Genomic DNA, 23,000 nt, shown 5'->3' with positions numbered 1-23,000 from the left:
AGCCATTTTCCTGCTATTTTGAAGATTTCTGATAAAATGAAGGTGGGAGAAAGTTGCTCATGAATGAATATAAATGAGCAATTCTAGAGGAACACCTGCCAGTGCCCCCAGAATTACCATATAAGACATCATAGCCTTTTAGGTATAGTATATCATTTGGCTTTTACTGTCTCCACTATCTTGAAAGACTTCAATGTCAATGGTATTGAAATTCAACATAGTTACCCACCAAGATTTTTTTTGTCGTCATATGTAACAGACATATCTCTAAAAAGTTCAGCAACAAACAGCAGATCACTCAATGGCAGAAGATACAAGCAAACTTGCACATGACAATGTGTACTATCCTTGGGCATCAGACAAGGTCAGCAAACAGAAATTACAAATCATGTAGAAGTTTGGTCATAATTTAAGACTGGTGTAAGAAAAACAAGAGATAGAAAGAAAGGAAAATCCACAGTTCCTTACAGTGGACTAGTTAAACAACAGTTAGATGCAGCAGCAGAAGACAAAAAATCTGGTCATAATTTAAGACTGGTGTAAGAAAAACAAGAGATAGAAAGAAAGGAAAATCCACGGTTCCTTACAGTGGACTAGTTAAACAACAGTTAGATGCAGCAGCAGAAGACAAAAAATCAAAGCAGAGGCCAAAAAAGCATATATTCAAGGAAGTGAAGCCCTCTGTCAAATGCCAAATATTCAAAGAGAGCAGCAGCAGCTCTGAAGATGCTGATCATGTCCAGTACATTGATTACTCTGATAGTGATTTGCACACAAGCAATGATGAAAATATCAAAACAATGAAGAAGGGGACTTCACTGTAGTCAAAGAAGAAGGGAGAACTGCCATGAGTGCTCACTACTATGTTGCTCAAGTTACTGAAATGTACAATGACATATAGGAAGTAATTTTTTTAGTAGAATTGTTTCTACTACAAAATTTGGAGCTGCAGAAGATGATTCCTTTGCTGCTTCAAATGAAATAATTGGCAAACTACCCAGTCCAACAAATGGCACTAGAGCTTGGTTCTCGATTGATGTCACTGGATTCATTGTGAAATAGTTTTGTTATTTCAACAATTTTTTCATTAATATAATAATAAAGGTGTGTTTAGCATTGTTACTGATGTTGCTGCAATGAATTTTTTATATTTTGAGTCCTGCAATTCATTTAGTTAACTGAGAGATCCTGTCAATCCTGTCATATGGTTCAGTTAACTCAGCCACTGGGGTTAAATGATCCAAAAAGTAGGGTCAAAGTTATTTTCCACTTCTGTAAAATGTGAGACACTGCACAAATGAAAGCACCCATAGTTTACATAGCGGGTCTATGTTTTCCTCCAGATTCGCAAATAAAAATTTAAAAGAAAACCATTCTTTAAGTAAAATTTCAAGGAAAAAAAAAAGGTACAGTTAACCATAGCTTCCCCTACAATTTATGTTCAGATTATAGCTAAGCATTAACTGTATCGTCATTATCTTCTTTTTATTTACTAGCAGTTTATTTGAAGTATGGTAAGTTACAGAATACTGTAACTGATTTCACTACTGTTGGCAGTAGTTTGCATATCACAGCCCCAGCTGACAAAGGATGGGTTGTCAACATAGCTCATGACCTTGCAATTTTGTGGTTCAGTTAAATCATTATCACATACAAGGAGCAGATAAGACCCTAATATACTTCCTTGACTTACACCAAATTGGAGTATCCTGCAAGTTGGTTTAGATGTTAGCTACTGTTCATTCTAAAAATAAGTTAACTTGACACACTGTTTCCTGTGTTTCAAACAGCAGTCGTAAGGCTACTCCTCTCACACTGTATTCTTCTAATTTATATAATATAATGGTATGATTCACGGTATCTAAAGCATTACACACATAAAGAAAGTGTATACTACCTTTTCTCCTTTATCCAGTCTGTTTAACATTTCATGAATAAAAGTTTCTACTACTGTTACAGTACGTCCTCTTTTTCTAAAACCATATTGAAGATTGTTGAGTGGCTTATGTTTGATTAAATATGATTCAAATTGATTTAATATTACTTTCTCTACAATTTGCCAAGTTCTGAAGCTAACAATATTGGCCTGTTGGGTTTTTTTTTTTTTGTTTTTTGTCAGTTTTTATTTCCTTCTTATACACTGGTAGAGTTTCAGTGACTTTCAAGAGACCAGGGAATTCCCCATGTCAGAGGGAGGTATTTATTAGGAGCATCAGAAGCTTCTTTTAGCAGCTTAGTGATTTTAGTTTGAAGTTTGAAATGATTTCTAGGTCCTCTTCAGTAATACCATGGTTGAAAAAAAATTAGCTAATGTTTCTAACTTCAAAATTTGGTACCCCATCATGTATTTCAATTGTATTAAACTTCAGTATGAATTTCTCACACACTTCTTTCAGGCCATTTACTATTTCATCATTTTCTTTTAACATTAGGCTGTTGTGTTCACGATTTCGCTCTTTCCAAACTACTTATACATTATTTTCCTGGTTGTTTTACGAACACAACTGGAGTTGTGTATTTGACAGTCTTATTTCTGAGCTTTAAGGTGGTCGAGGAATGTTCAGTGATTTTGCAAGGGATGATTTACAGCTTTGTTTATGTCTTTTATTAATGGAGATGTTTCATTTAAAAGTCTACTGAATAGCTTACATAAATTTTCCCATTAACACTTTGCCGTCCGGTAACACCACAGTGGTATCGTGCGCAAAATAGCGGTCATTGGCCGGCGACACCACAGTGGTGTCATGATCATAGTATCACACAGTGGCCAGTGACAGCATTTTAGTATCTTTTTCATCGTGTTGGTGTTTTGTTTGCGTAACAGTAAGTTACACATGTCAACAAGGTTTTTGTTTTGATTTTATAAGTAATTTTGCACTTTCATCATGGCAGACGAAAGGGATGATATGATTACTTACGATGAATGCACAAACGTCTTGTCTGACATTCTGCAAGACTTGGCCGATTGGGAAGAAGACATTGGATATGTGTCAATCCATGTGAATTGGCGCAGTGATGGTTGCTTGACCATTTTTAAATATTTTAATTTTTTTGTATGTGATTGCCCTATATTTGAGAAGTTCAAAACAGGGGTTTTTTTTATTATTTACCTTTTACCTTTACTGAATAGTGGCCATTTTCATTTGTAAGTGCGCAATGATGATCCAGTTTAGACACATTAGCAAAAATATGAATATCTCTGCACTGGGTTAAGTTACAACATTGCAATTGAAATGACTGTTTTTAGGAAAGTGTCCTCTACAACATTGTCTATTACACAAAATACCCTAAATTCAAAAATAACCAGTCAAAATTATTTCCAAAAGTTTGGTATCCAAATTTTCAAAAATCCACTTTTTAGACCCAAAAATAACAAACAAGGAGTGATTTATGAGAGTCTTTTTTCCTATAGTTAGATATCATACACTACTAGCGTCATATAGAGCAAGAACGCTTACAAATGTTTCCTTAATTTTTATGAATTTTTGAAATTTGAAAATTTTCATTTTTTGTTAAGTTTGGGGTTAGTTATCTCAGGTGGGACTGAATATAAAAATATGAGTTTTGGACAGTTTGTACACCTATATGACAGCAACGCACAGTAAAAATTTCAACATTAATATCTGACTGTGAACAAAGATATGAATTTTTGAAAATGAGGAGATAATTCACATTACTTTACAACTGATCTTACGGCGGTTGCCTATTTAAATGGTTTATTGTTTCATTGTAATAAAATTTGTGACACATATTTAGTTAACACTGTCACCCAGTATTCATTTAGTTTATTTATTTTTAATAATGCAATATTAAACAATAGGAGCTTTCGCTTTTGCTCTATGGTAATAAAAATGCCATTTATGTTTAGGTTTATTGTCAATAAACAAGTACATTTTTGTTGGGTTTGGCATTGTTGTAGTCAGTTTGTTCTGAAACCTCTGTTAGAGTTGATGTACATACTTCATCGAGAGTGTAGAATGTGTTATGTGCTTTGTTCTGTGTGTAATTTGTAACTAATTTTGAGAGATTAACTGGAATGCAATAACATGGATGAACAGTGCTCTGTTGGACAGATAGCTAGGCAAGTGTCTCACAAGGCAGTTTACGGTTCAGTTTCAAAAAACTTGAAAAATGTCAATGACTCTGAGGAAGTTAGACAAACTTTGTTTAAATTTTGAGTAAGTTCTTCTGTAACATTCGTGTTTGAGTATCATGAGAACAAATATATTCTGAAGTACAACCACATCTTTGGAAGAAAGTGCTGTGATCCACTTAAAGTTCATAAAAAGCCTATTACTAAAGGTTTGAGGGAAATAAAACTTTAACATTTGTCCTTGTTACGTGAGCGTGAAACAGCTTCCCACGTGAAGTGAGCGTGAAACAGCTTCCCACGTGAAACATAATGTGATTCCTGGAAATTCTCTGTGCCCAAATTGTTACTCAAAAATATTTGTTGTGAATCCAGGGCCAGAATCATGTAACCTTGTTAACGTCATTTATATTCCTAATGAGGAAACTGTTAGCATATTGGATTTTGCTTGTTCTAAGTTAGACTTATCTCCTGCTTTGAAAATAATAAAATTAAGTAGCAGAAAAAGAAAAGCAGATATTGAAAATAAGGTACAATGAATTTCAGACAAAATTAGAAAATACTAGGAATCATGCTTTAATAATACAGATACCAGCATTATTTCTAAAGAAGAAGAAAACCTGCCACCAGCATCATCTGACACTGAATATTTGAGCTTAATAGAGAAATTAAAAATTAAATGTTCAGTGACATCTAAAGAGGAAAAAGTTAAAATTTTAAGTTTGCTCCCTGACTCATGGTCAAGAGAAAAAATAGTTCATAAATTCAACATTTATAATCGTTTGGCTAAACAAACCCGAAAATTAGTGAAGGAGCAAGGCATTCTTCCATATTTAGGAAAGAAGAAAGGAGTACATATAAGTGAAGACACAATTAAAAAGATCCAGCAGTTTTCTGACGATGATGAAAACACTAGACTGTGCCCAGGTTGCAAAGACAGCAAAAGAGTTGTTATAAATGGAGTTAAAGTAACAATGCAGAAACGACTAGTGCTGTCAAATTTAAATGAACTTTATGTAGCTTTCAAAAATTCTCATCCTGAAGCAAAATTGGAAGGTCAAAAGTTTGTGACCTTCGCCTTAAGTGGTGTATTTTTGGATGGATCCTCATGCCAGACAGTATTAACTTCAAACAGTGGGTCACAACTGACAGGGCAGAAATGATAACAGTGGTTAAATCTCAGGAAGAGTACTTGGAATCTTTAATTGATAACTTACAAAAACTCAAGTCACCACTATGTTTCTAAAATCCAAAGTTAGTTTTTGAAGGACAAAAAAAGCAAAACTTCATGAAACTAAATTCATAGTGCTAGTTGATTTTGCAAAAAATTTTACATTTGTGATTCAGGATGCAATACAAGGGTACCATAGGTCAATTAACAGCCAACAGTGCATCCATTTATTCTCTACTTTAAAAATGAGAAAGTTGAAGTTTGCAGTTCTTCAACTTTCATTCTAAGCGACTACTTTGAGCACAACACTTTGGCTGTACATGTGTTTTATGTAATATATCACACAAAAGAAAATTTTCCCAAGGTTGAGAAGCTGAAATACTTTTCAGATAGAAGTGGTCGTCAGTATAAGGACAAAAAGAATTTTTCAAATCTGTGCAACCACAAAAGTAGACTTTGGGTTGGTGGCTGAACGGCACTCTTTTGCATCTTGCCATGGTAAAAATGCATGTGATGGAGTAGGAAGTACAACAAAACATGAAGTAAGTAAAGCCAACCTACAAAGACCAACCACAGACCAAATTCTCACACTACAGGACACTGCCGTTTGCTTCACATCTCCTGTGCAGCAAGCTACGTTAATTTAAGTATTAACTGTATTTTTCTTACTTGTCACTTCTTTTTCCATGTGATTTTGCTTTTAGGAAGCTTTAAGTTTCGAGTACTAGTAATAGTGTTCCGTAGATTTCGTGTTTGTTTTGAATACAGTCCAGAGACAGTTAGTGCTTATTTTCATTGTTTCCAACAAGAAGTGTCTAGTAAGCACAGTTTAGTCAGCTATCAGCTGCCTTTAGTGAATTAGCAGTCTAGTTAAAAGTTGATTACTTACCTCTCTACAATAAATTGTTGATTTCTTAGGATGGATAGCATGTGTGACTGCTGTATACGGACGCAAGAGGAACTGGCCACTGCTCGCGAACAGCTGAACATGCTGATGGCCACGGTCAGCCATCTTCAGGCTGCTGCCCCTGAGAGTAGCAGCAGTGGGGAGTCTGGTGTGTCGCAGGGTACACCCCAGGTGTTATATGCTTCACCCACGGTCCCTACTGTCGAGACATCTTCGTGGGTACCGGGCGCAGTTGGGCCACCTCTCCCCAAGGGGAGTGGAGGGTTCAACGGCATTCACGTTACACTAGGTGGAGGGTCAATGTGGAGGCTGGCCATGTGCCATCGCCTGCTCTGCCTGTGAGTGGACATGTGGCCGCTCCTGCAGCAAGATAGCAAGATCCGAGCAGGCACAAGGGGAGGGGGGGGGGGGGTTTATTAAGTGATTGGGAGCTCCAATGTTAGGGAGGTTAGGTTAGAGAATCCCCTCCCTAGGCCCGACAAGATGCCTCATGATACGCGACAAGGTAGCAGTAGGCAAAACGCAACAGGGAATGACAATATTAATGTGGTAATAGTAAACTGCAGGAGCGTCTAAAGAAAGGTCCCAGAACTGCTCTCATTAATAAACAGTCACAATGCCCACATAATACTAGGGATGGAAAGTTGGCTGAAACCAGATGTAAACAGTAATAAAATTCTAAACTCAGATTGGAATGTATACTGCACAGACAGGCTGGACCGTGAAGGGGGAGGCATTTTTATAGCGATAGAAAGTACAATAGTATCGAAGGAAATTGACAGAGATCTGAAACGTGAAATAATTTGGGTGAAGGTCATGGTTAAAGCAGGCTCAAACATGGTAATTGGATGTCTCTATAGGCCCCCTGGCTCAGCAGATGTGGCAGAACACCTGAAGGAAACTTTTGGAAAATATTTCGAGTAGATTTCTGGACCATGTTATAGTTATGGGTGGAGATTTTAATTTACCAGATATAGAGTGGGAGACTCAAATGTTTATAATGGGTGGCAGGGACAAATAATCCAGCGAAATTTTTATAAGTGCATTATCTGAAAACTACCTTGAGCAGTTAAACAGAGAACTAACAAACAGACCAGAACTATTTGAAACAGTTAACACACAACAGGGAATCAGTGATCATACAGAGGTTACAGCATTGGTAAACATAAATATATAAAGCAGTTACTGCGTCGATGATTTCCGCCGTAAATAGAAACATTAAAAAAGGTAGGAAGATTTTTCTGTTTAGCAAAAGTGACAAAAAGCAGATTTCAGAGTACTTGACGGCTCAACCAAAAAGTTTTGTCTCAAGTACAGATAGTGTTGAGGATCAGTGGACAAAGTTCAAAACCATCATACAACATGCATTAGTTGAGTACGTGCCAAGCAAGATCGTAAGAAACATAAACATAGCCAAAGCTTTGCAGACAAACAAAAATTACGCGAAGCGAAATGTAGTGTGAGGAGGGCTATGCGAGAGGCATTTAATGAATTCGAAAGTAAAGCTCTATGTACTGACTTGGCAGAAAATCCTGGGAAATTTTGGTCTTATGTCAAAGCGGTAGGTGGATCAAAACAAAATGTCCAGACACTATGTGACCAAAATGGTACTGAAACAGAGGATGACAGACTAAAGGCCGAAATACTAAATGTCTTTTTTCAAAGCTGTTTCACAGAGGAAGACTGCACTGTAGCTCCTCTAGATTGTTGCACAGATGACAAAATGGTAGATATTGAAATAGATGACAGAGGGATAGAGAAACAATTAAAATCGCTCAAAAGAGGAAAGGCCGCTGGTCCTGACGGGATAGCAGTTCGATTTTACACTGAGTACGCGAAGGAACTTACCCCCCTTCTTGCAGCGATGTACCGCAGGTCTCTAGAAGAGCGTAACGTTCCAAAGGATTGAAAAAGGGCACAGGTCATCCCCATTTTCAAGAAGGGACGTCGAACAGATGTGCAGAACTATAGACCTGTATCTCTAACGTCGATCAGTTGTAGAATTTTGGAATATGTGTTATGTTCGAGTGTAATGACTTTTCTGGAGAATAGAAATCTACTCTGTAGGAATCAGCATGCGTTTCGAAAAAGACGATTGTGTGAAATCCAGCTCGCGTTATTCGTCCACGAGACTCAGAGGGCCATAGACACGGGTTCCTAGATAGATGCAGTGTTTCTTGACTTCCGCAAGGCATTCGATACAGTTCCCCACAGTCGTTTAATGAACAAAGTAAGAGCACATGGACTATCAGATCAATTGTATGATTGGATTGAAGAGTTCCTAGATAACAGAATGCAGCATGTCATTCTCAATGGAGAGAAGTCTTCCGAAGTAAGAGTGATTTCAGGTGTGCCGCAGGGGAGTGTTGTAGGACCATTGCTATTCACAAGACACATAAATGACCTTGTGGATAACATCGGAAGTTCACTGAGGTTTTTTGTGGATGATACTGTAGTATATCAAGAGGTTGTAACAATGGAAAAGTGTACTGAAATGCAGGAGGATCTGCAACGAATTGACGCATGGTGCAGGGAATGGCAATTGAATCTCAATCTAGGCAAGTGTAATGTGCTGCGAATATATAGAAAGAAAGATCCTTTATCATTTAGCTACAATATAGCAGGTCAGCAACTGGAAGCAGTTAATGCCATAAATTATCTGGGAGTAGGCATTAGGAGTAATTTAAAATGGAATGATCATATAAAGTTGATCATCGGTAAAGCAGATGCCAGACAGATTCATTGGAAGAATCCTAAGGAAATGCAATCCGAAAACAAAGGAAGTAGGTTACAGTACGCTTGTTCGCCGACTGCTTGAATATTGCTCAGCAGTGTGGGATCCGTACCAGATGGGGTTGATAGAAGAGATAGAGAAGATCCAATGGAGAGCAGTGCGCTTCGTTACAGGATCATTTAGCAATCGCAAAAGCGTTACGGAGATGACAGATAAACTCAAGTGGAAGACTCTGCAAGAGAGACACTCAGTAGCTCGGTACAGGCTTTTGTTGAAGTTTCGAGAACATACCTTCACCGAGGAGTCAAGCAGTATATTGTTCCCTCCTACGTATATATCGTGAAGAGACCATGAGGATAAAATCAGAGAGATTAGAGCCCATACAGAGGCATACCAACAATCTTTCCACGAACAATAAAAGACTGGAATAGAAGGGAGAACCGATAGAAGTACTCAAGTTACCCTCTGCCACACACCGTCAGGTGGCTTGCGGAGTACGGATGTGGATGTAGATGTAGATGTATGTCTTTTGCAAGGATAATATTGAATATTTACAATGGTGACAATGTAAACGGTACAAAGGGAAAAGGTCAAGTGATGAAGGAAAAGGCAAACTGCAACAGCTTGGAGGTGGGTAGTCAGGGAGATGGGTTGACTATGATCATCATCTCGCATGAGCAGCATGACTCCCACATGAGATGGAATGCCATCCTCAGAGGGAAGGTCAAAACAGGCCGTGAAAAATGCGGGAGCTCAAAGCCGCCGTGAGGATGTGATTTTATTTCCTGAAGGTAAAGAACAAGTGGACGCTGCAAATCTAAGAGCAGCCGTAAATTCTCTTTGTTGGATCAAAGATTGTGAATGTTCCATTGGAAGAGAATCGTGACAAGGAAAAAAAATGAAGGGGAGGCTGCCGAATGCCAGCCTTTGAAGACTCGCTGCTACAGGGCACAGAGGCAGGAGGATCCTGCTCCATAAGGCCTACAGAAGCGCCGGCATTCTTCTGTCGCTGCCTGTGGAGTCCAGGGCAGAAAAATGGTTAGTGGTGCGCACCAGTGACATGCAGATCAGGTGGGCGAGGGTATCACGTGGCGACACCATCAAAGAGGATCTGCAAGTCAGCAAGGGGAAGACTGCATTTTTTTGCTTCTTAGAGCCTTTCTGGTTGGCAGAGGAAGACTCAGATGTTGGGTGGCTGGAGAGGCATAGGAAGTCTTCACAGGAGCATTACTTCTGTCCTTTCTGGGCTGCCAGTTGTGTAGCAGGTGACTTTGCCCCATGAGGCCAAAGTCTGGTGGCGCGTTCCACAACTGGAGGAGGAGATGGGGACACTACCATGATGCTCGGCAATTTCACAAGTGTGATGCTAAATTTGAGGTTGCAAATCTGCGTAGTCATGTCATCCGTGGAGTGAGGCGTAGCAAGAACAGTATTGTAGGTGTCAGATGGTTGAACGCAGGGCTTCCAACTAGCCAACAACTTGCGAGCGACCAAATAAGGCACTTTTTCCTTCACCCAGATCTCCTGTACAGCCCACTCATGGGACAATCGCGGGAGGTGGCAGCATGGTTGCCATTTCAGGTCATGCAGCAGGGAGGAGGAGACAAATAATTGCCCTTGTGAGCATCCCTATGACGGGTTACAAATTTGGCTGGGTGTAGGCAGGATTCTCAAGTGTGGCTGTAACAATGACACTGGTAGCAGCGCATTGAGTTTGGAATATACAGTCTGACTGTGATAATTTCATAACCTACTTTGATCTTTGATGGGAGAAGCACTCTATATCAAAAGTAAGAAAAAGAATGCACGTGGACACTAAGGAGCCATCAACTTTTTTCATCACCCGATGAACTGCAATGACACCCTCATCAGAAAGTTACATTTGAATTTCTGCCTCGGTCAGACTATCGAGCAGCCTAGTGTAAATAACATCACAGGAAGACTTCAGCATTCAATGGGCCTCGACACAAACAGGATAGCCACGGAGGAGTGAAGCTACAAGCAGTAGTTGTGCTTGAGAATCAGAACTATAGTGCGCGTCATTTATGTTGGCAGCGGAGTTTAGGTTCGTTCTGCGCATCTGATGTCACAAAACACAGTCAGCCAATGAACAGAGAACGACGTTGCCAAATCTGGACTGCAGTGCAGAGCACGGACGAGTGTCTTCAGTTTTAGAAACGTTCAGTCATAAATAAAGTAATAGAACAAAAGCAATGTCTTGATAGCAGACTTACTTTTATAGAAAGTTTGGAAAAAGCATTCTTTATACCAACTGCTTCATATTCTATTAATTAATTAAATCAAACAAGCAATAAGACTCCTAATTCAGGCGATAGCAAGAAAAGGTGTTTGTATCAATCTCACGAACCGCTTTTTCGCAATAAAGATCAGCGGTAATTGCTTATTTCCTATTGTACTTCGACGAAGCGCGAGTAATTCATAGTCAAACCAACAGTGTTTGTCAGTATCTTGCGTGACGTGTTAGAGTCCTCATGGTGTTCTGTAGTTAGGCGAGCTGCGTTAGCGTAACGGTTAAGGTGTTGAGCTTCTACACGAAAGGTTACGAGTTCAAACCTTGTGCGGTGCTTAATATTTTCATTATTTAAAAACAATATTGAAGTGCCTTACTTCACGAATTATATTCGTTTGAATGCACTTTTGTGAAATTTCTAATGCTTTGTCTCTTCATTAACCCTTTCGCTGCTGCAGACACATGCTACTCGCATTCCGCGCTGTGCGCGATTTTGTCATCACTGCACTGCTCACCTGTACAGACACATGCTGTTCCCACTGCTTTGACACACTTATCATTCAATTTCACAAAAACTATTTGGCCCAAAAACTTTATTTTTACACGTCTTCTTGACTGATACCTTCCTCCCATAAGTGACTTAATTTTGTTTCGATGTTCAACGCAATTATTATGCATCATTAAATGTAGTAAACCATTGCACGAAATTTTGAAGAGTTTGCAGAGGTAAAAGTCCATAGCGTATACTTTCCGTATGGTCGATTTTAGTTGCCACAGTGTTGAGAATGAAATGTGGTCAAGATACCTAAATTTCATATAAAATTTACTGTGTAACAATATCTCATTTAATTTAAGTACCACATAGGTGTCGTATGTAATATTGAAAAATATTCCATCTTTCGCGACTGTAATAAAAGTTTTATTTACACCGGACGCGTTTGGATTTATTTTAAAGCACTTCAATCAATGAAAGGTATGGCACATACACAATGGTACTCATGTTCTCTTTCTTGTTTTTGTTCCACAGTCGCAGTTTTACCAATGGTATTAAAATATATTCCTCTTCTGCAACTGTAATAAGCGACTTATTTAGACCAGACGCGTTTCTCTCTTTTGAAGCATCTTCAGTGGACAGTATTTTGTCTCCTCCACTGCCAAGTCACCTTTCGTAGTTTTGTGCTGCGGTAACACAATATTCAACGTTTGTGTTGGCTGATCAGTGTTTTAGCAAATAAATGTTGTTTGTGTGTGCCACACACAAAAATTATATTTGACATGGCTCAGAGCACTTCACTGATAGACGGTATATTCAAGTCCTAATGTTTTTGTAAGTCCACAGTTTTGTTTAATGTATTTTGGCTACTTCCTTTTGATTGATTGGAGTGCTTTAAAATAAAGCCAAAAGTGCCCAGTGTAAATAAAACTTTTGTTACAGTCGCGAAAGATGGAATATTTCTCAGTATTACATACGACACATATGCGGTACTTAAATTAAATGAGATATTGTTATACAGTAAATTTTATATGAAATTTAGGTATCTTTTCCACATTTCATTCTCGACATTGTGGCAACTAAAATCGACCGTACGGAAAGTATACCCTATGGACTTTTACCTCTGCAAACTCTTCAAAATTTTGTGCAATGGTTTACTATATTTAATGCTGCATAATAACTGCGTTGAACATCGAAACAAAATTAAGTCATTTATGGGGGGAAGGTATCAGTCAAGAAGATGTGTAAAAATCTAATTTTTGGGCCAAATAGTTTTTGTGGAATCGAATGATAAGAGTGTCAAAGCAGTGGAAACACCATGTGTCTGCATAGGCGAGCAGTGCAGTGACAAAATCGCGCACAGCGCGGAATGCAGGGAGCACGTCTTTGTAGTAGCGAAAGGGTTAATGCAGCCGTGGTGGCTTTACTTCATGAACTGCGCGCTCCCCCCTAAGCATAAGCTTGCGAACTATGCTATACTATGGCGCTGCTTCTCTTGGCGCGTGCGTCGTGTGCAACTGGCAACGCAGCAATCTCCCGCGTCTGGGCGGGCATGCGCGAGCCGCCAAGATAAAAGAATTGAACTATAGTCTATAAAAGCATAGTGCCACTGCATAAACGAGTGCAAGATTTCACACTGCCAGCAACTGCATCAACACCTTTCTGAATAATAAATGGATTTACCGTAGTGAAAGACTGACAGTCTTCAGTACATGAAACCACGAGGAACTGTTGTGCAGCTGGAAGGGTCTTTCAATCATTAGCCTCTTTCCATTTATATTTACATTTTGTAGCCAGTGACTGAAGATCATTGGCTTGTTGCAAGAAAATCCCCATATTTTCCATCATCTCCATCAGTGCACTCCTTCCAACTGGTGACCGCCTTCAGAAGGGGGGCACACCCACCTTAGGTGATTGTTCACACCTCAGGTCACACATCCCGAACACCAGACAGAGGGACCAATCGGCAATTTGGGAAGGTAGCAGCTCAGGTAATCACCCCTCCCTGGCCTGGCCTGTACCAGGGGGTACACACAAACCCTATCTGCCAACCCGGAGCTGGGAATTACACATTACTCAGTCAGCTGTTAAGTGTCACATGGGCGAGTTGGCCTTCAGGAGCACACAGAGAGGAAGAAGAAAAAGAGGGACCTCCAACACCTAAGTGGAAGGAGGACAGAAGAAGATGAATGAAGAAAGAAAAAAGGAATGAAAAACAATGGACAGTATTCCGATATTGACTACTGAAACTGCAGAATACATTTCCAAAAACAGTCCAGCCATGTTCCCCAAGGGAGAGGAAAAGAACAGCAAGAGGATAGACATGCAGCATGGAAGGAAAAAGATGCTGAAGCCCCATTGGGGGTGAGGGGGGTGGGGGGGGGGGGGGGGGATGTCCCAGGGTGACAGACATCTACACCTTGGCAAGCATAGGGACCTAGCAGTTCAAGCATCAGAAGTGTGATCCTTGTGTTGTCAAGGAGCTCTAAAGCAAAGGTACAAAATGACCCCACCATGTCGGATTGGCTACTGCATTGTCTTTTAAGCACATATATGAGTCTGTGCAGTTATTGTGTGCAGAGTGTCAACAACATTGTAGGCAGTAAGCACTAATTAGTGTTCTGAGCCAGTTGGTCCAAACCACAGAAAACATTTTCAAAATGGTTGTCAAACCCAGAAAAGAGACCAAAATTACTTAGCCAAAAAATGATGCAAGGAAAATAAATGAAGATGTCAACAAAGGAAAGCAGAACCTATGGAAATAGCCAGGTCAACATCAAAGGCTGCCACCAGCAGAAAGAAAGAGAAGAAAGGATAGTCAGAGATGGGATATTGTAGCATAAGAAATGAATTAGGTGCTGCAATAGCTTTGGGCCCCATGCTCGCAATGCATGTATTAACGAAATAGTTGTGAGCCTCCTAAAGGGATCAAAGAAAGTAAACAAAGGTAATGGAGTGTAGCCTAAGTCATGCAGTGGTGAAGGGATTAGAAAAGGCAATGGGAGACTAAAAATAGCAGACAAGTTTTGCTATTTAGGCCCACATGTTCCCAAGTTTTGAGTATGTCGCAGAAGTTTCACTGGGACACCCTTACAAATCCTCCATTACGCCCCCATGTGGTTTCCATATTTTTGGGGCCCTGAAGAAAGACATTCGCAGTTGTCTATTTGCTGAGGACAAACAGGCACATTCTTGGGTACACTGATGGTTCCATACATAGCTGTAAACATTTTTTGTGAAGGTACTGACCAACTTGTCTTACACCGAGATAAATTTATCAACAGATAAATTTCATTTTAGTCCGTTTTATCTTGAAAATATTGGTTTCAATCATGAACAAGTATGAAAATTTTAAATTTTAATGAAAATATGCCCGTGTATGAAACAACAATAAGGTCCAAGCCAGAGAATGAAAAACTGTCACAAATTTGAAGAATATCAGACAGTGCCCCAGCAGTATTGTCAGCTTCAAAAGCACATTTACTGTCTACAGTGTTGTTTCTAAAGGAGGTCACTTCTTTTTCATTAACACACAGCATTAAAAGTCTTCCTACATACTGCTTAATTGACTTTTTGGTTGCAAATTAACCAACAACAAAGGAAACTATATGAATATCTTTCTTTTATTCACCTATTTGACCCCTGACTTCATAATTTACAGTGTGATCAGGAATCACTGTTGTAATTTTCCTTAAAACAAAGTTGAACACAAAATAATTTTTGACAATTGAATACTCTTTCTATATTATTGTGTAATCAGATACTGTATGAATATCATGAAAATCTGCATCAAATAAGGAGTGAAGTTCAAGTTTATCCTTAGAACTAAATGTTGCCAAACTTTATTTTCGTTCTCTATTTTAGACAACCTCATAAAAGGACACTGTGTTTACAGCCTGATATTTTCCACTCAAAACTGTATGCCATACCATTCATGTGAATACACCACCAGCTCCTTCAGCAATGCCTTTCCCCACAAACTCACTACCATGATATATAACTTTATTATAATATTGAATGTTATCACGTTAATCACACTAGGGTTTATTCTTCATTGAAGAACTATTTTAAAAATGACACATAACCTAACAAATATCAAACATTTATTAAGAGACAGAATTTTTTAACTTCTTTCGTTTATAAAAGTTTTTAAATTTATGAAAATAGTAACTTGAAGCTGATTAAAATTAGGGAATAATTAACCTTTCTCAGAGTTTCTTCAAACAATCTTTTAAGCTGTGATGGGACAAGTTACAAAAAAATTGATTTGAAAGTTAAAGTTCTGGATCACTGAATATTTAGTTAGTATACAATTTTCCCCATTTGTTTTGTACTTGCAAATCATATTTGCATCAACAATGTCTTTAATATTTTCCATTAATATGAACTTATTTGTTTTATTGTGACAGGATGGGACAGTAAAATTTACATTTTTGGTTGCGTTAAAATGCATGTTTTCATTAGAGCTCAACAATGAAATTTTACCTGTTAGTAATAAAAGCACTACAGAATTTTTACAAACAAAAATGCACAAAATTGACTAGAACATACTGTAGAAAACTTTCCTTCTGAAACTGTTATTCAAGAGCTTGCCTTCTTACCAGCGGATACCTGGATTTGCATCACCAATTACAAAGAAATTACGGTGTTTTCATGTGTATTTTATACAGAGTAGACAACTTCGAACTCTTTTGCAACAACTTTACCTGCAGTAGTTAAGGATTAAAAGTTTTTTTTTTTACGAGTCTAGTTTCACTTTTGGTGGAATGGCCCAAAAAGCGTCCATTGATAGGATAAGAATATGATTTGATTCTTATCTATTGCCAGAAGATCATGCCTTGCACTAATCCCCAATGGTCTCCTTGGTTATGGAATTTTGTTCAACTGAGAAAAAACAACAATATTAGTATTTCTGTGATGTGGTAAAGACAAAAAAAGCTCACTGCGCAACATAAAAAAGGATGTTAATACGGGTCCAAGATCATAATGTATTTATGATTGTAATCTGTAATCCTTTGACATTTTCAGGCATACTTCCTAATGACTAAGTGGTCAGTATCAGTTAAAAGTGGAACTGAAAGGAACCATCCCAGCATTATCCTTCACTGATGCAGGAAAATCCACAGTAAACCCGAATGTGGATAGCTGGAATGAGATTTCGACATCACTCCTCCCAACTGTGAGACTCGCGTTTAACCACATCCCCAGCTCATTTGTTACAGTAAGATTATATGACATACTGGTCTTGCTGAAACATCCACCCACAGGTAAGCCAGGAGCAGAAGGCCTTGGACCAGACAATAGGCTCACAAACCTTACCAGTGTATTAAAAGTTAGACTGGTATGATTAAAGTACAATAAGTTGAAACAGGTAGCAGTTTCCACTTTATCATCATCCGCTGTATGTGACAAGTTTTGCTATTAAGACTGGAAGAAGAACAAGACACTGCAAAATCGTCCACAAATAAGAAGAATTCTACAAGACCTTTCACGCTACTGATTGCAAACAACAAAAAGTTACTACCACACACAAAAGTGAGAACTGAGCAATCTATTCCTCTTGCTAAAAACTGACTGACAATATGTCACCTACACAATATTAAAACAAAAAGAAATCATGTGGAAAATAGTGAGACACTGCCTCTCAAGATTTTGGGAGGGCTGTCGGTTGGCCATCTTAGCAATTTTCTCGATATGATTGGAAATATGTTAGCCATATCCTGGATGGTGTCTCTTGTTCAAACACAGCCAACTGACTGAAAACATGCGCTATAAACCCATCTGGAAGGCTGTCTTATGGAGGCTATTCTATCTAGTAAATACATTCAGACTGGGAACTGGAAACTATAGCACATACATGTGGCCTCCTCCTCACCAGTATCAACAACGGTGTAATATCAAAATAACAGATTTTAATCAAACACACTGCCTAGCTGAAGTGCACAACATCTCAGTGTTTAAAACTGAGACACATACGCATTATGGTTCCCTAGCCCTTGGACAGGTTTAAATTTAACTTGATAGCATACTGATTGCACTAAAATTTCCATGTTCATCAGTTTATCCTTAGAAACACATTCTAATTTTAAAAAAGGAAAAGTTCACGGTGATTGGTCTTCATTAACTGAACAAACTTACCCAAATATAACAGCATTCCAGATCAATATATTATTGTCAGTTGGAGCTCCACTTACACCAGTGGGAGGATCTTCCTGTAATCTGAAATACAAGAACAACGAACGTTAAGAGCTTTATTGAACGTAGTAAGTAGCGCCCCCCCCCCCCCCTACCCAACCCAGAGTCAGAGTCAGAATGACACAGCTGCTGCATTGTTAACTCTCCATTTAATCTTAATTACTCCAAAGAATATGCATATTAACCATTTTGATTGTAAGCAATCTTAAAGGATATGATGGATTTATCAAGGAACAGACTGAATTTGGAATAAAATATGTTGCACGGCAGAGATAAACTTAAAAAGAATACCTTAAATTTGGTATGGGCTGACGTGACAGGCATTTTTACAGCTAACACAATGCAAGTTTCATCTATATGTCTCTGTTTTCACCACACACCACTGCATATCCCTGACCTTCAAATTACATCTATACTGCTAACAGACTATCCTAAAACCCAGTACCATTTGCCAATTGCATATGTAACAGCTTCCTGGGGCAACAAATATCCGACTTTCAGTTTTTCAAATAATTATTGATCTAATTTAAGAATTTAAAATGCTATCATAATCAACTCATAAAAGGAATACTCTTATGTTAAAAGTTCAACACAATAAGTGTTACAGTTAGAAACAGTGCAATTGCTTTGAGGAAAATTCAGACTTTATTCATCCTGTATTTGAGAATGAGAGCATTTAACGACTTCCAACAGACTTCACGGATAATTCCAAACCATTTCTAAGTTTTTTCTCATTTACAAGCTTAACATCAAACATTTAACGCATTAACTCATTTGTAAAGTAATCAGATGTTTGAACCTGTTTTACATGTGGTACCTCAATTCTGCACAGAATCTGGGATTTATTAGTATCTTTCTTATGCAGAGAAACAGCAACAACTCTATTATCACTTCCATCATAAGTCACAAACACCCATTTGATTTATGTTGCTTACTCTTTTATGCAACTTCACCTTCTCAACCTTGTTTGTAAACTGAATGAGTACCTAATAGGCTACAGTCAATGCTAGTATAAAGAGACAAATACACAAGATACTTTTTGCTTACAATCACCAAACTTCATGTGCTCACTAGAGATGAATTAGTATAATAAATCTGCTATCTTTTGTAATAAATTAAATTTCCACACAGAAATGCCACAAGGCCAGTAACCACAAAATCTTTGTGTATTACAATCCTTTATCAAGGATTAAGTGATTGTTGAATTAGCCCAATTACAGAACATTCTTCTAGCTTGCCACTTTCCTGAAGGACAGTACCTTTATCTGGCATCTTTGCATCTGCATGTAAAATCTAGTTTGATACTTATTTATTTATACTTGGGTTACAGATAATTGCTTTATATATTCCTGCACACAATTTTTTTCTTGAAAATTCTCTCTTACCAAGCATAAATTTATGCAGAAATACTGAATCTGCCAATACCACACCTATACTTGGGCCAATGACATCATAAATCTGGCAGACATACCACTCATTTAAATGAAATATTCAGGAAATATATGCCATAACAAGAACTACAGTTATTCTCATGATATCACAATCATTAACTCTGTCAACTAAGACCTCGGGGCTGCACTATAGAGTAGCCTTTCATGAAAAAAATTTATGTTCAAAAAATTTATGTCCACTCTGCACATATGACACCACATCCTACAATATAACTGTGTTACAGGGCAAATCTAACACCTGGCATTGTAAGGGTCAACCAGCCCACATATTCTTACATACCTGTGTCATGCCAAATTATATTTTGAACTTATGTAGGATCCAATCACTTCACAGAGAAACTACAGCATGCACCAATGTGCTATTAGGCACCAATAAGTTTTCTTGTACCTATCCACCGATATTGTTGGTAATCCATCAACAACTATAATGAAGCAGAAAAATTAAAATATACATTTAACAGGCAGCAAAGAGCACAACAGGGAAGTGACAGAAAAAGGTCAAAACATTGTGTCTGACCGTAAAAGTCTCTCTCTCTCTCTCTCTCTCTCTCTCTCTCTCTCTCTCTCTCTCTCTGTGTGTGTGTGTGTGTGTGTGTGTGTGTGTGTGTGTGTGTGTGTGTGTGTTTTTTCTTTTTTTCAAAGTTACCAATCAGGAAAATCAAATATCACCAAGGCAAAAAACATTCTTACTAAAAAAGTAACTCATTATCACAGTATCACTTTGAAACAGGCATATGAAGACCCCTATTTTCAAATTGGGTATTCTTTTGCTCACATTATACAGTCTCAACTGTGTCCAGTTGTTGTAACCGTTTTTCATGTAAAATAACTATCACTCTACCAGGCCTAAATCTGAGGAAATAACGACACACTGACAATCCTCTAGCTATCTCCCTGATGTACTCACTTTCAACAATATTCCCTCAGGAAATACTCTCAGCATAAGTATAGGATCTCAAATTCACAGTGTCTTGGTGGAAACATATCTTGGGATGGACAACACCTCCTATTTGCTATAATCACAAATGAGTGGGCACATTAACTGAATTAAATTAGTGGAGTATCAGAAATGATGCTATTAATTCACATGATTTTTATATTAATCTGAACAATTAATAATCGTTCGATGAAAACAAAATTATACACAACAACATTTCAAATGTATTTTTCACTTCTGAATTAGTGACAGTCCATTATAGCGCAATCTTAGCCCCTCATACTCTGACAAGTCCAACTCATGGAAACAAATGAGGACCAAACATAAGCATCACAGGTCACACGCGTGGATGAAAGTCTTGGCCAAACTTCTTTTTTTATAAGTCAGATAGGACTCTATTCAATATGCACATTATTGAAAAACAATACACAATTAGAGGAAGGAAACATATGTTTATTGCCAAATAAATATAGTAGAGGTAATGTTGAAAACTATTCGATTACCGGACTACAAAACATGATTGCTTGGTTGCTTGGTTGGTTTAAAAGAGGGGGGGGGGGGGGGGGGGGGGGGAGAGGGGCCAAACTGCTAGATCATTGGTCCCTCGTTCCGATTAAAATAATTCCACAAGGATGGGAGTAAAATAATCGAGACATACAAAAAACAGTTGGAAGAAAGGAGAAAACCACAAGAATGACAGGACAACAAACACTAAAATGAACAAAATCGGACAAGTAAACCACAGAGACATACAAGAAACATGTAGAAGAGCTCGAAACAGGAGAGCAGATTACCATGGCTGGCTGACTGTGAGAATAAAATTGAGAAGCCAGCCACTCTGCAACACATTAAAACCTCCACCCTAAAATCACTAGGGTGGAGGATACAGAGAAACAAAGGACATGCGCTACAACTTAGATCAAATGATAAAACCCACCCCCACAAATAAAACACAAAACTAAAGCTGCTGTTGGGGCATTGTCGCACAACATCGAAGGTATGGTGCTGGGAAAGTTAAAAGTCTGCCACAGAGCGGCTAAAAGTGGGCAGTCCAGCAAGAGGTGGACGACCGTCTTGGTGAGCCACACGCACACCAAGGTGGGTCCTCGGAATGGAGGAGGTAACCATGCGTTAGCCATGTATGGCCAATGTGAAGCCGACAGAGGACAACTGATTCCCTGTGAGAGGATCGCGTGGAAGACTTCCACACATTTGTAGTCTCCTTACCCCGTAACTTGGTACACCTGGGTCCTAGGGACCCGAGAGAAATTTACGTTTTCTAGCACTGCAATGTGTGCAGCAGCACTGACTTACACTCCTATGTACGCTTCCAGCATTCAGTTGGCTACCAGCCCACAGCAATGTCACAGGTGTGTCTTGGCTAGTTTTGCATCTATAAATGCACATGGATCCCAAGGACCCAGTTGTACCTGCAGTGAAAGTTTTTTTCCTTAACAGTACTTGCAATATTTCGGATTTATTGTACCAGATTTCATAAAAATGAGTGAGGAAGATATCATCAATACTCTGAACGAACCAGTGGACAGTGATATTGATGATATAAGTGGAAGTGACAGCGACTGTGAAACTAGGGAACATGCACCTGAAAGTGATGAAAGTGCTGATGACAGCAATTAAGGGCAATCTACAGGTAATTATATCTATGGGAGGAATAGATTCAAATGGTCAACAATGCCCAGCATACGTGGAAGAACGCCACAAAGCAATATCATCTCTCCAATCCATCTTTCTGGTATATGTTTGCCCAGCTAGACATGTAAACAAAAAGACCCCTCTAGCATTTTGGGAATTACTTTTCACTGATGAAATGATTGCAGAGAGAGTATTCAGAACCAATGAAAAAAATTATATCATTGCCATCCGAATCTAAAAGAAATTCGTCTTCAAAAGTAACAGATAAAGTGGAAATAAGGCCCTTATGGGTCTTTGTTATCTCTGGGGAGCCTTCAGATCAAACAATGAAGATCTGGATGATTTATATGCTACAAATGGCATGGGTAGACCAATTTGTAGAGCAACTATGTCTTCGAAACATCCATTATTTTTATTGTGTTGTCTTCGTTTTGATGATTCAACAACCCATGATGCCAGAAAACCCAGAGATAAACTGTACTACATCTCTTGGCTATTCAATTCATTTGTAAAAGCTACCAAGAACACTATTCAGTCTGGAAATATGTCACCATGGACGAAATGCTTGTTGGATTCCATGGCAGATGTGCATTCAGGATGTACATTCCTTCCAAGCCACGTAAATACGGAATAAAAATATATATCCTGGCTGATGCCAAAATGCATTACTGTTTGAATGCCGAAATTTATACTGGAAAATTAGCTGTAAACACACCACAGTGTATGCTCATTCCAACAGCAGTTGTCATGCGGCTGGTTGAACTAATTAGAGAAAGCAACAGAAATGTGACTGGAGACAACTGGTTCTCAAGTGTAGACCTGGTTAATGAGTTGTCCAAATGCCATTTGACTTATATCGGCACTATAAGAAAGAATAAGGCTGAGCTACCATCAAACTTTTCGACAGCAAAAGACAGAAATGTGTCTTCCTCAATCTATGGATACTCTGGTTGTATAACGCTACTTTCATACATCCCAAAAAAGAACAATGTAGTGAACATATCAACAATGCACCATGGTGAATGTGAGGTGAAACATAAGCCTCAAATTATATAAGACTACAATAGAACAGAAGGGGGTGTTGAAGCTCTTGATGAAAAGACTCATAATTACATAGC

General features: G+C 38.5%; 1 protein-coding gene across 2 annotated transcripts in view; it reads right to left on the bottom strand.

Moving 5' to 3' along the window:
* LOC124721859 (ubiquitin-conjugating enzyme E2-17 kDa) overlaps positions 1-23,000 on the bottom strand; it is an 84,289-nt gene that overhangs the window by 46,308 nt on the left and 14,981 nt on the right. For both annotated transcript variants that reach the window (XM_047246994.1, XM_047246995.1), the window contains exon 2: positions 17,785-17,865. In XM_047246994.1, the coding sequence (XP_047102950.1) occupies positions 17,785-17,865 (81 nt within the window). The remainder of the gene's footprint in view (positions 1-17,784; positions 17,866-23,000) is intronic.

This window comes from Schistocerca piceifrons, chromosome X, assembly GCF_021461385.2.
Source record: "Schistocerca piceifrons isolate TAMUIC-IGC-003096 chromosome X, iqSchPice1.1, whole genome shotgun sequence".
Lineage (NCBI taxonomy): Eukaryota > Metazoa > Arthropoda > Insecta > Orthoptera > Acrididae > Schistocerca > Schistocerca piceifrons.
This window is presented reverse-complemented; position numbering and strand designations above follow the sequence as displayed.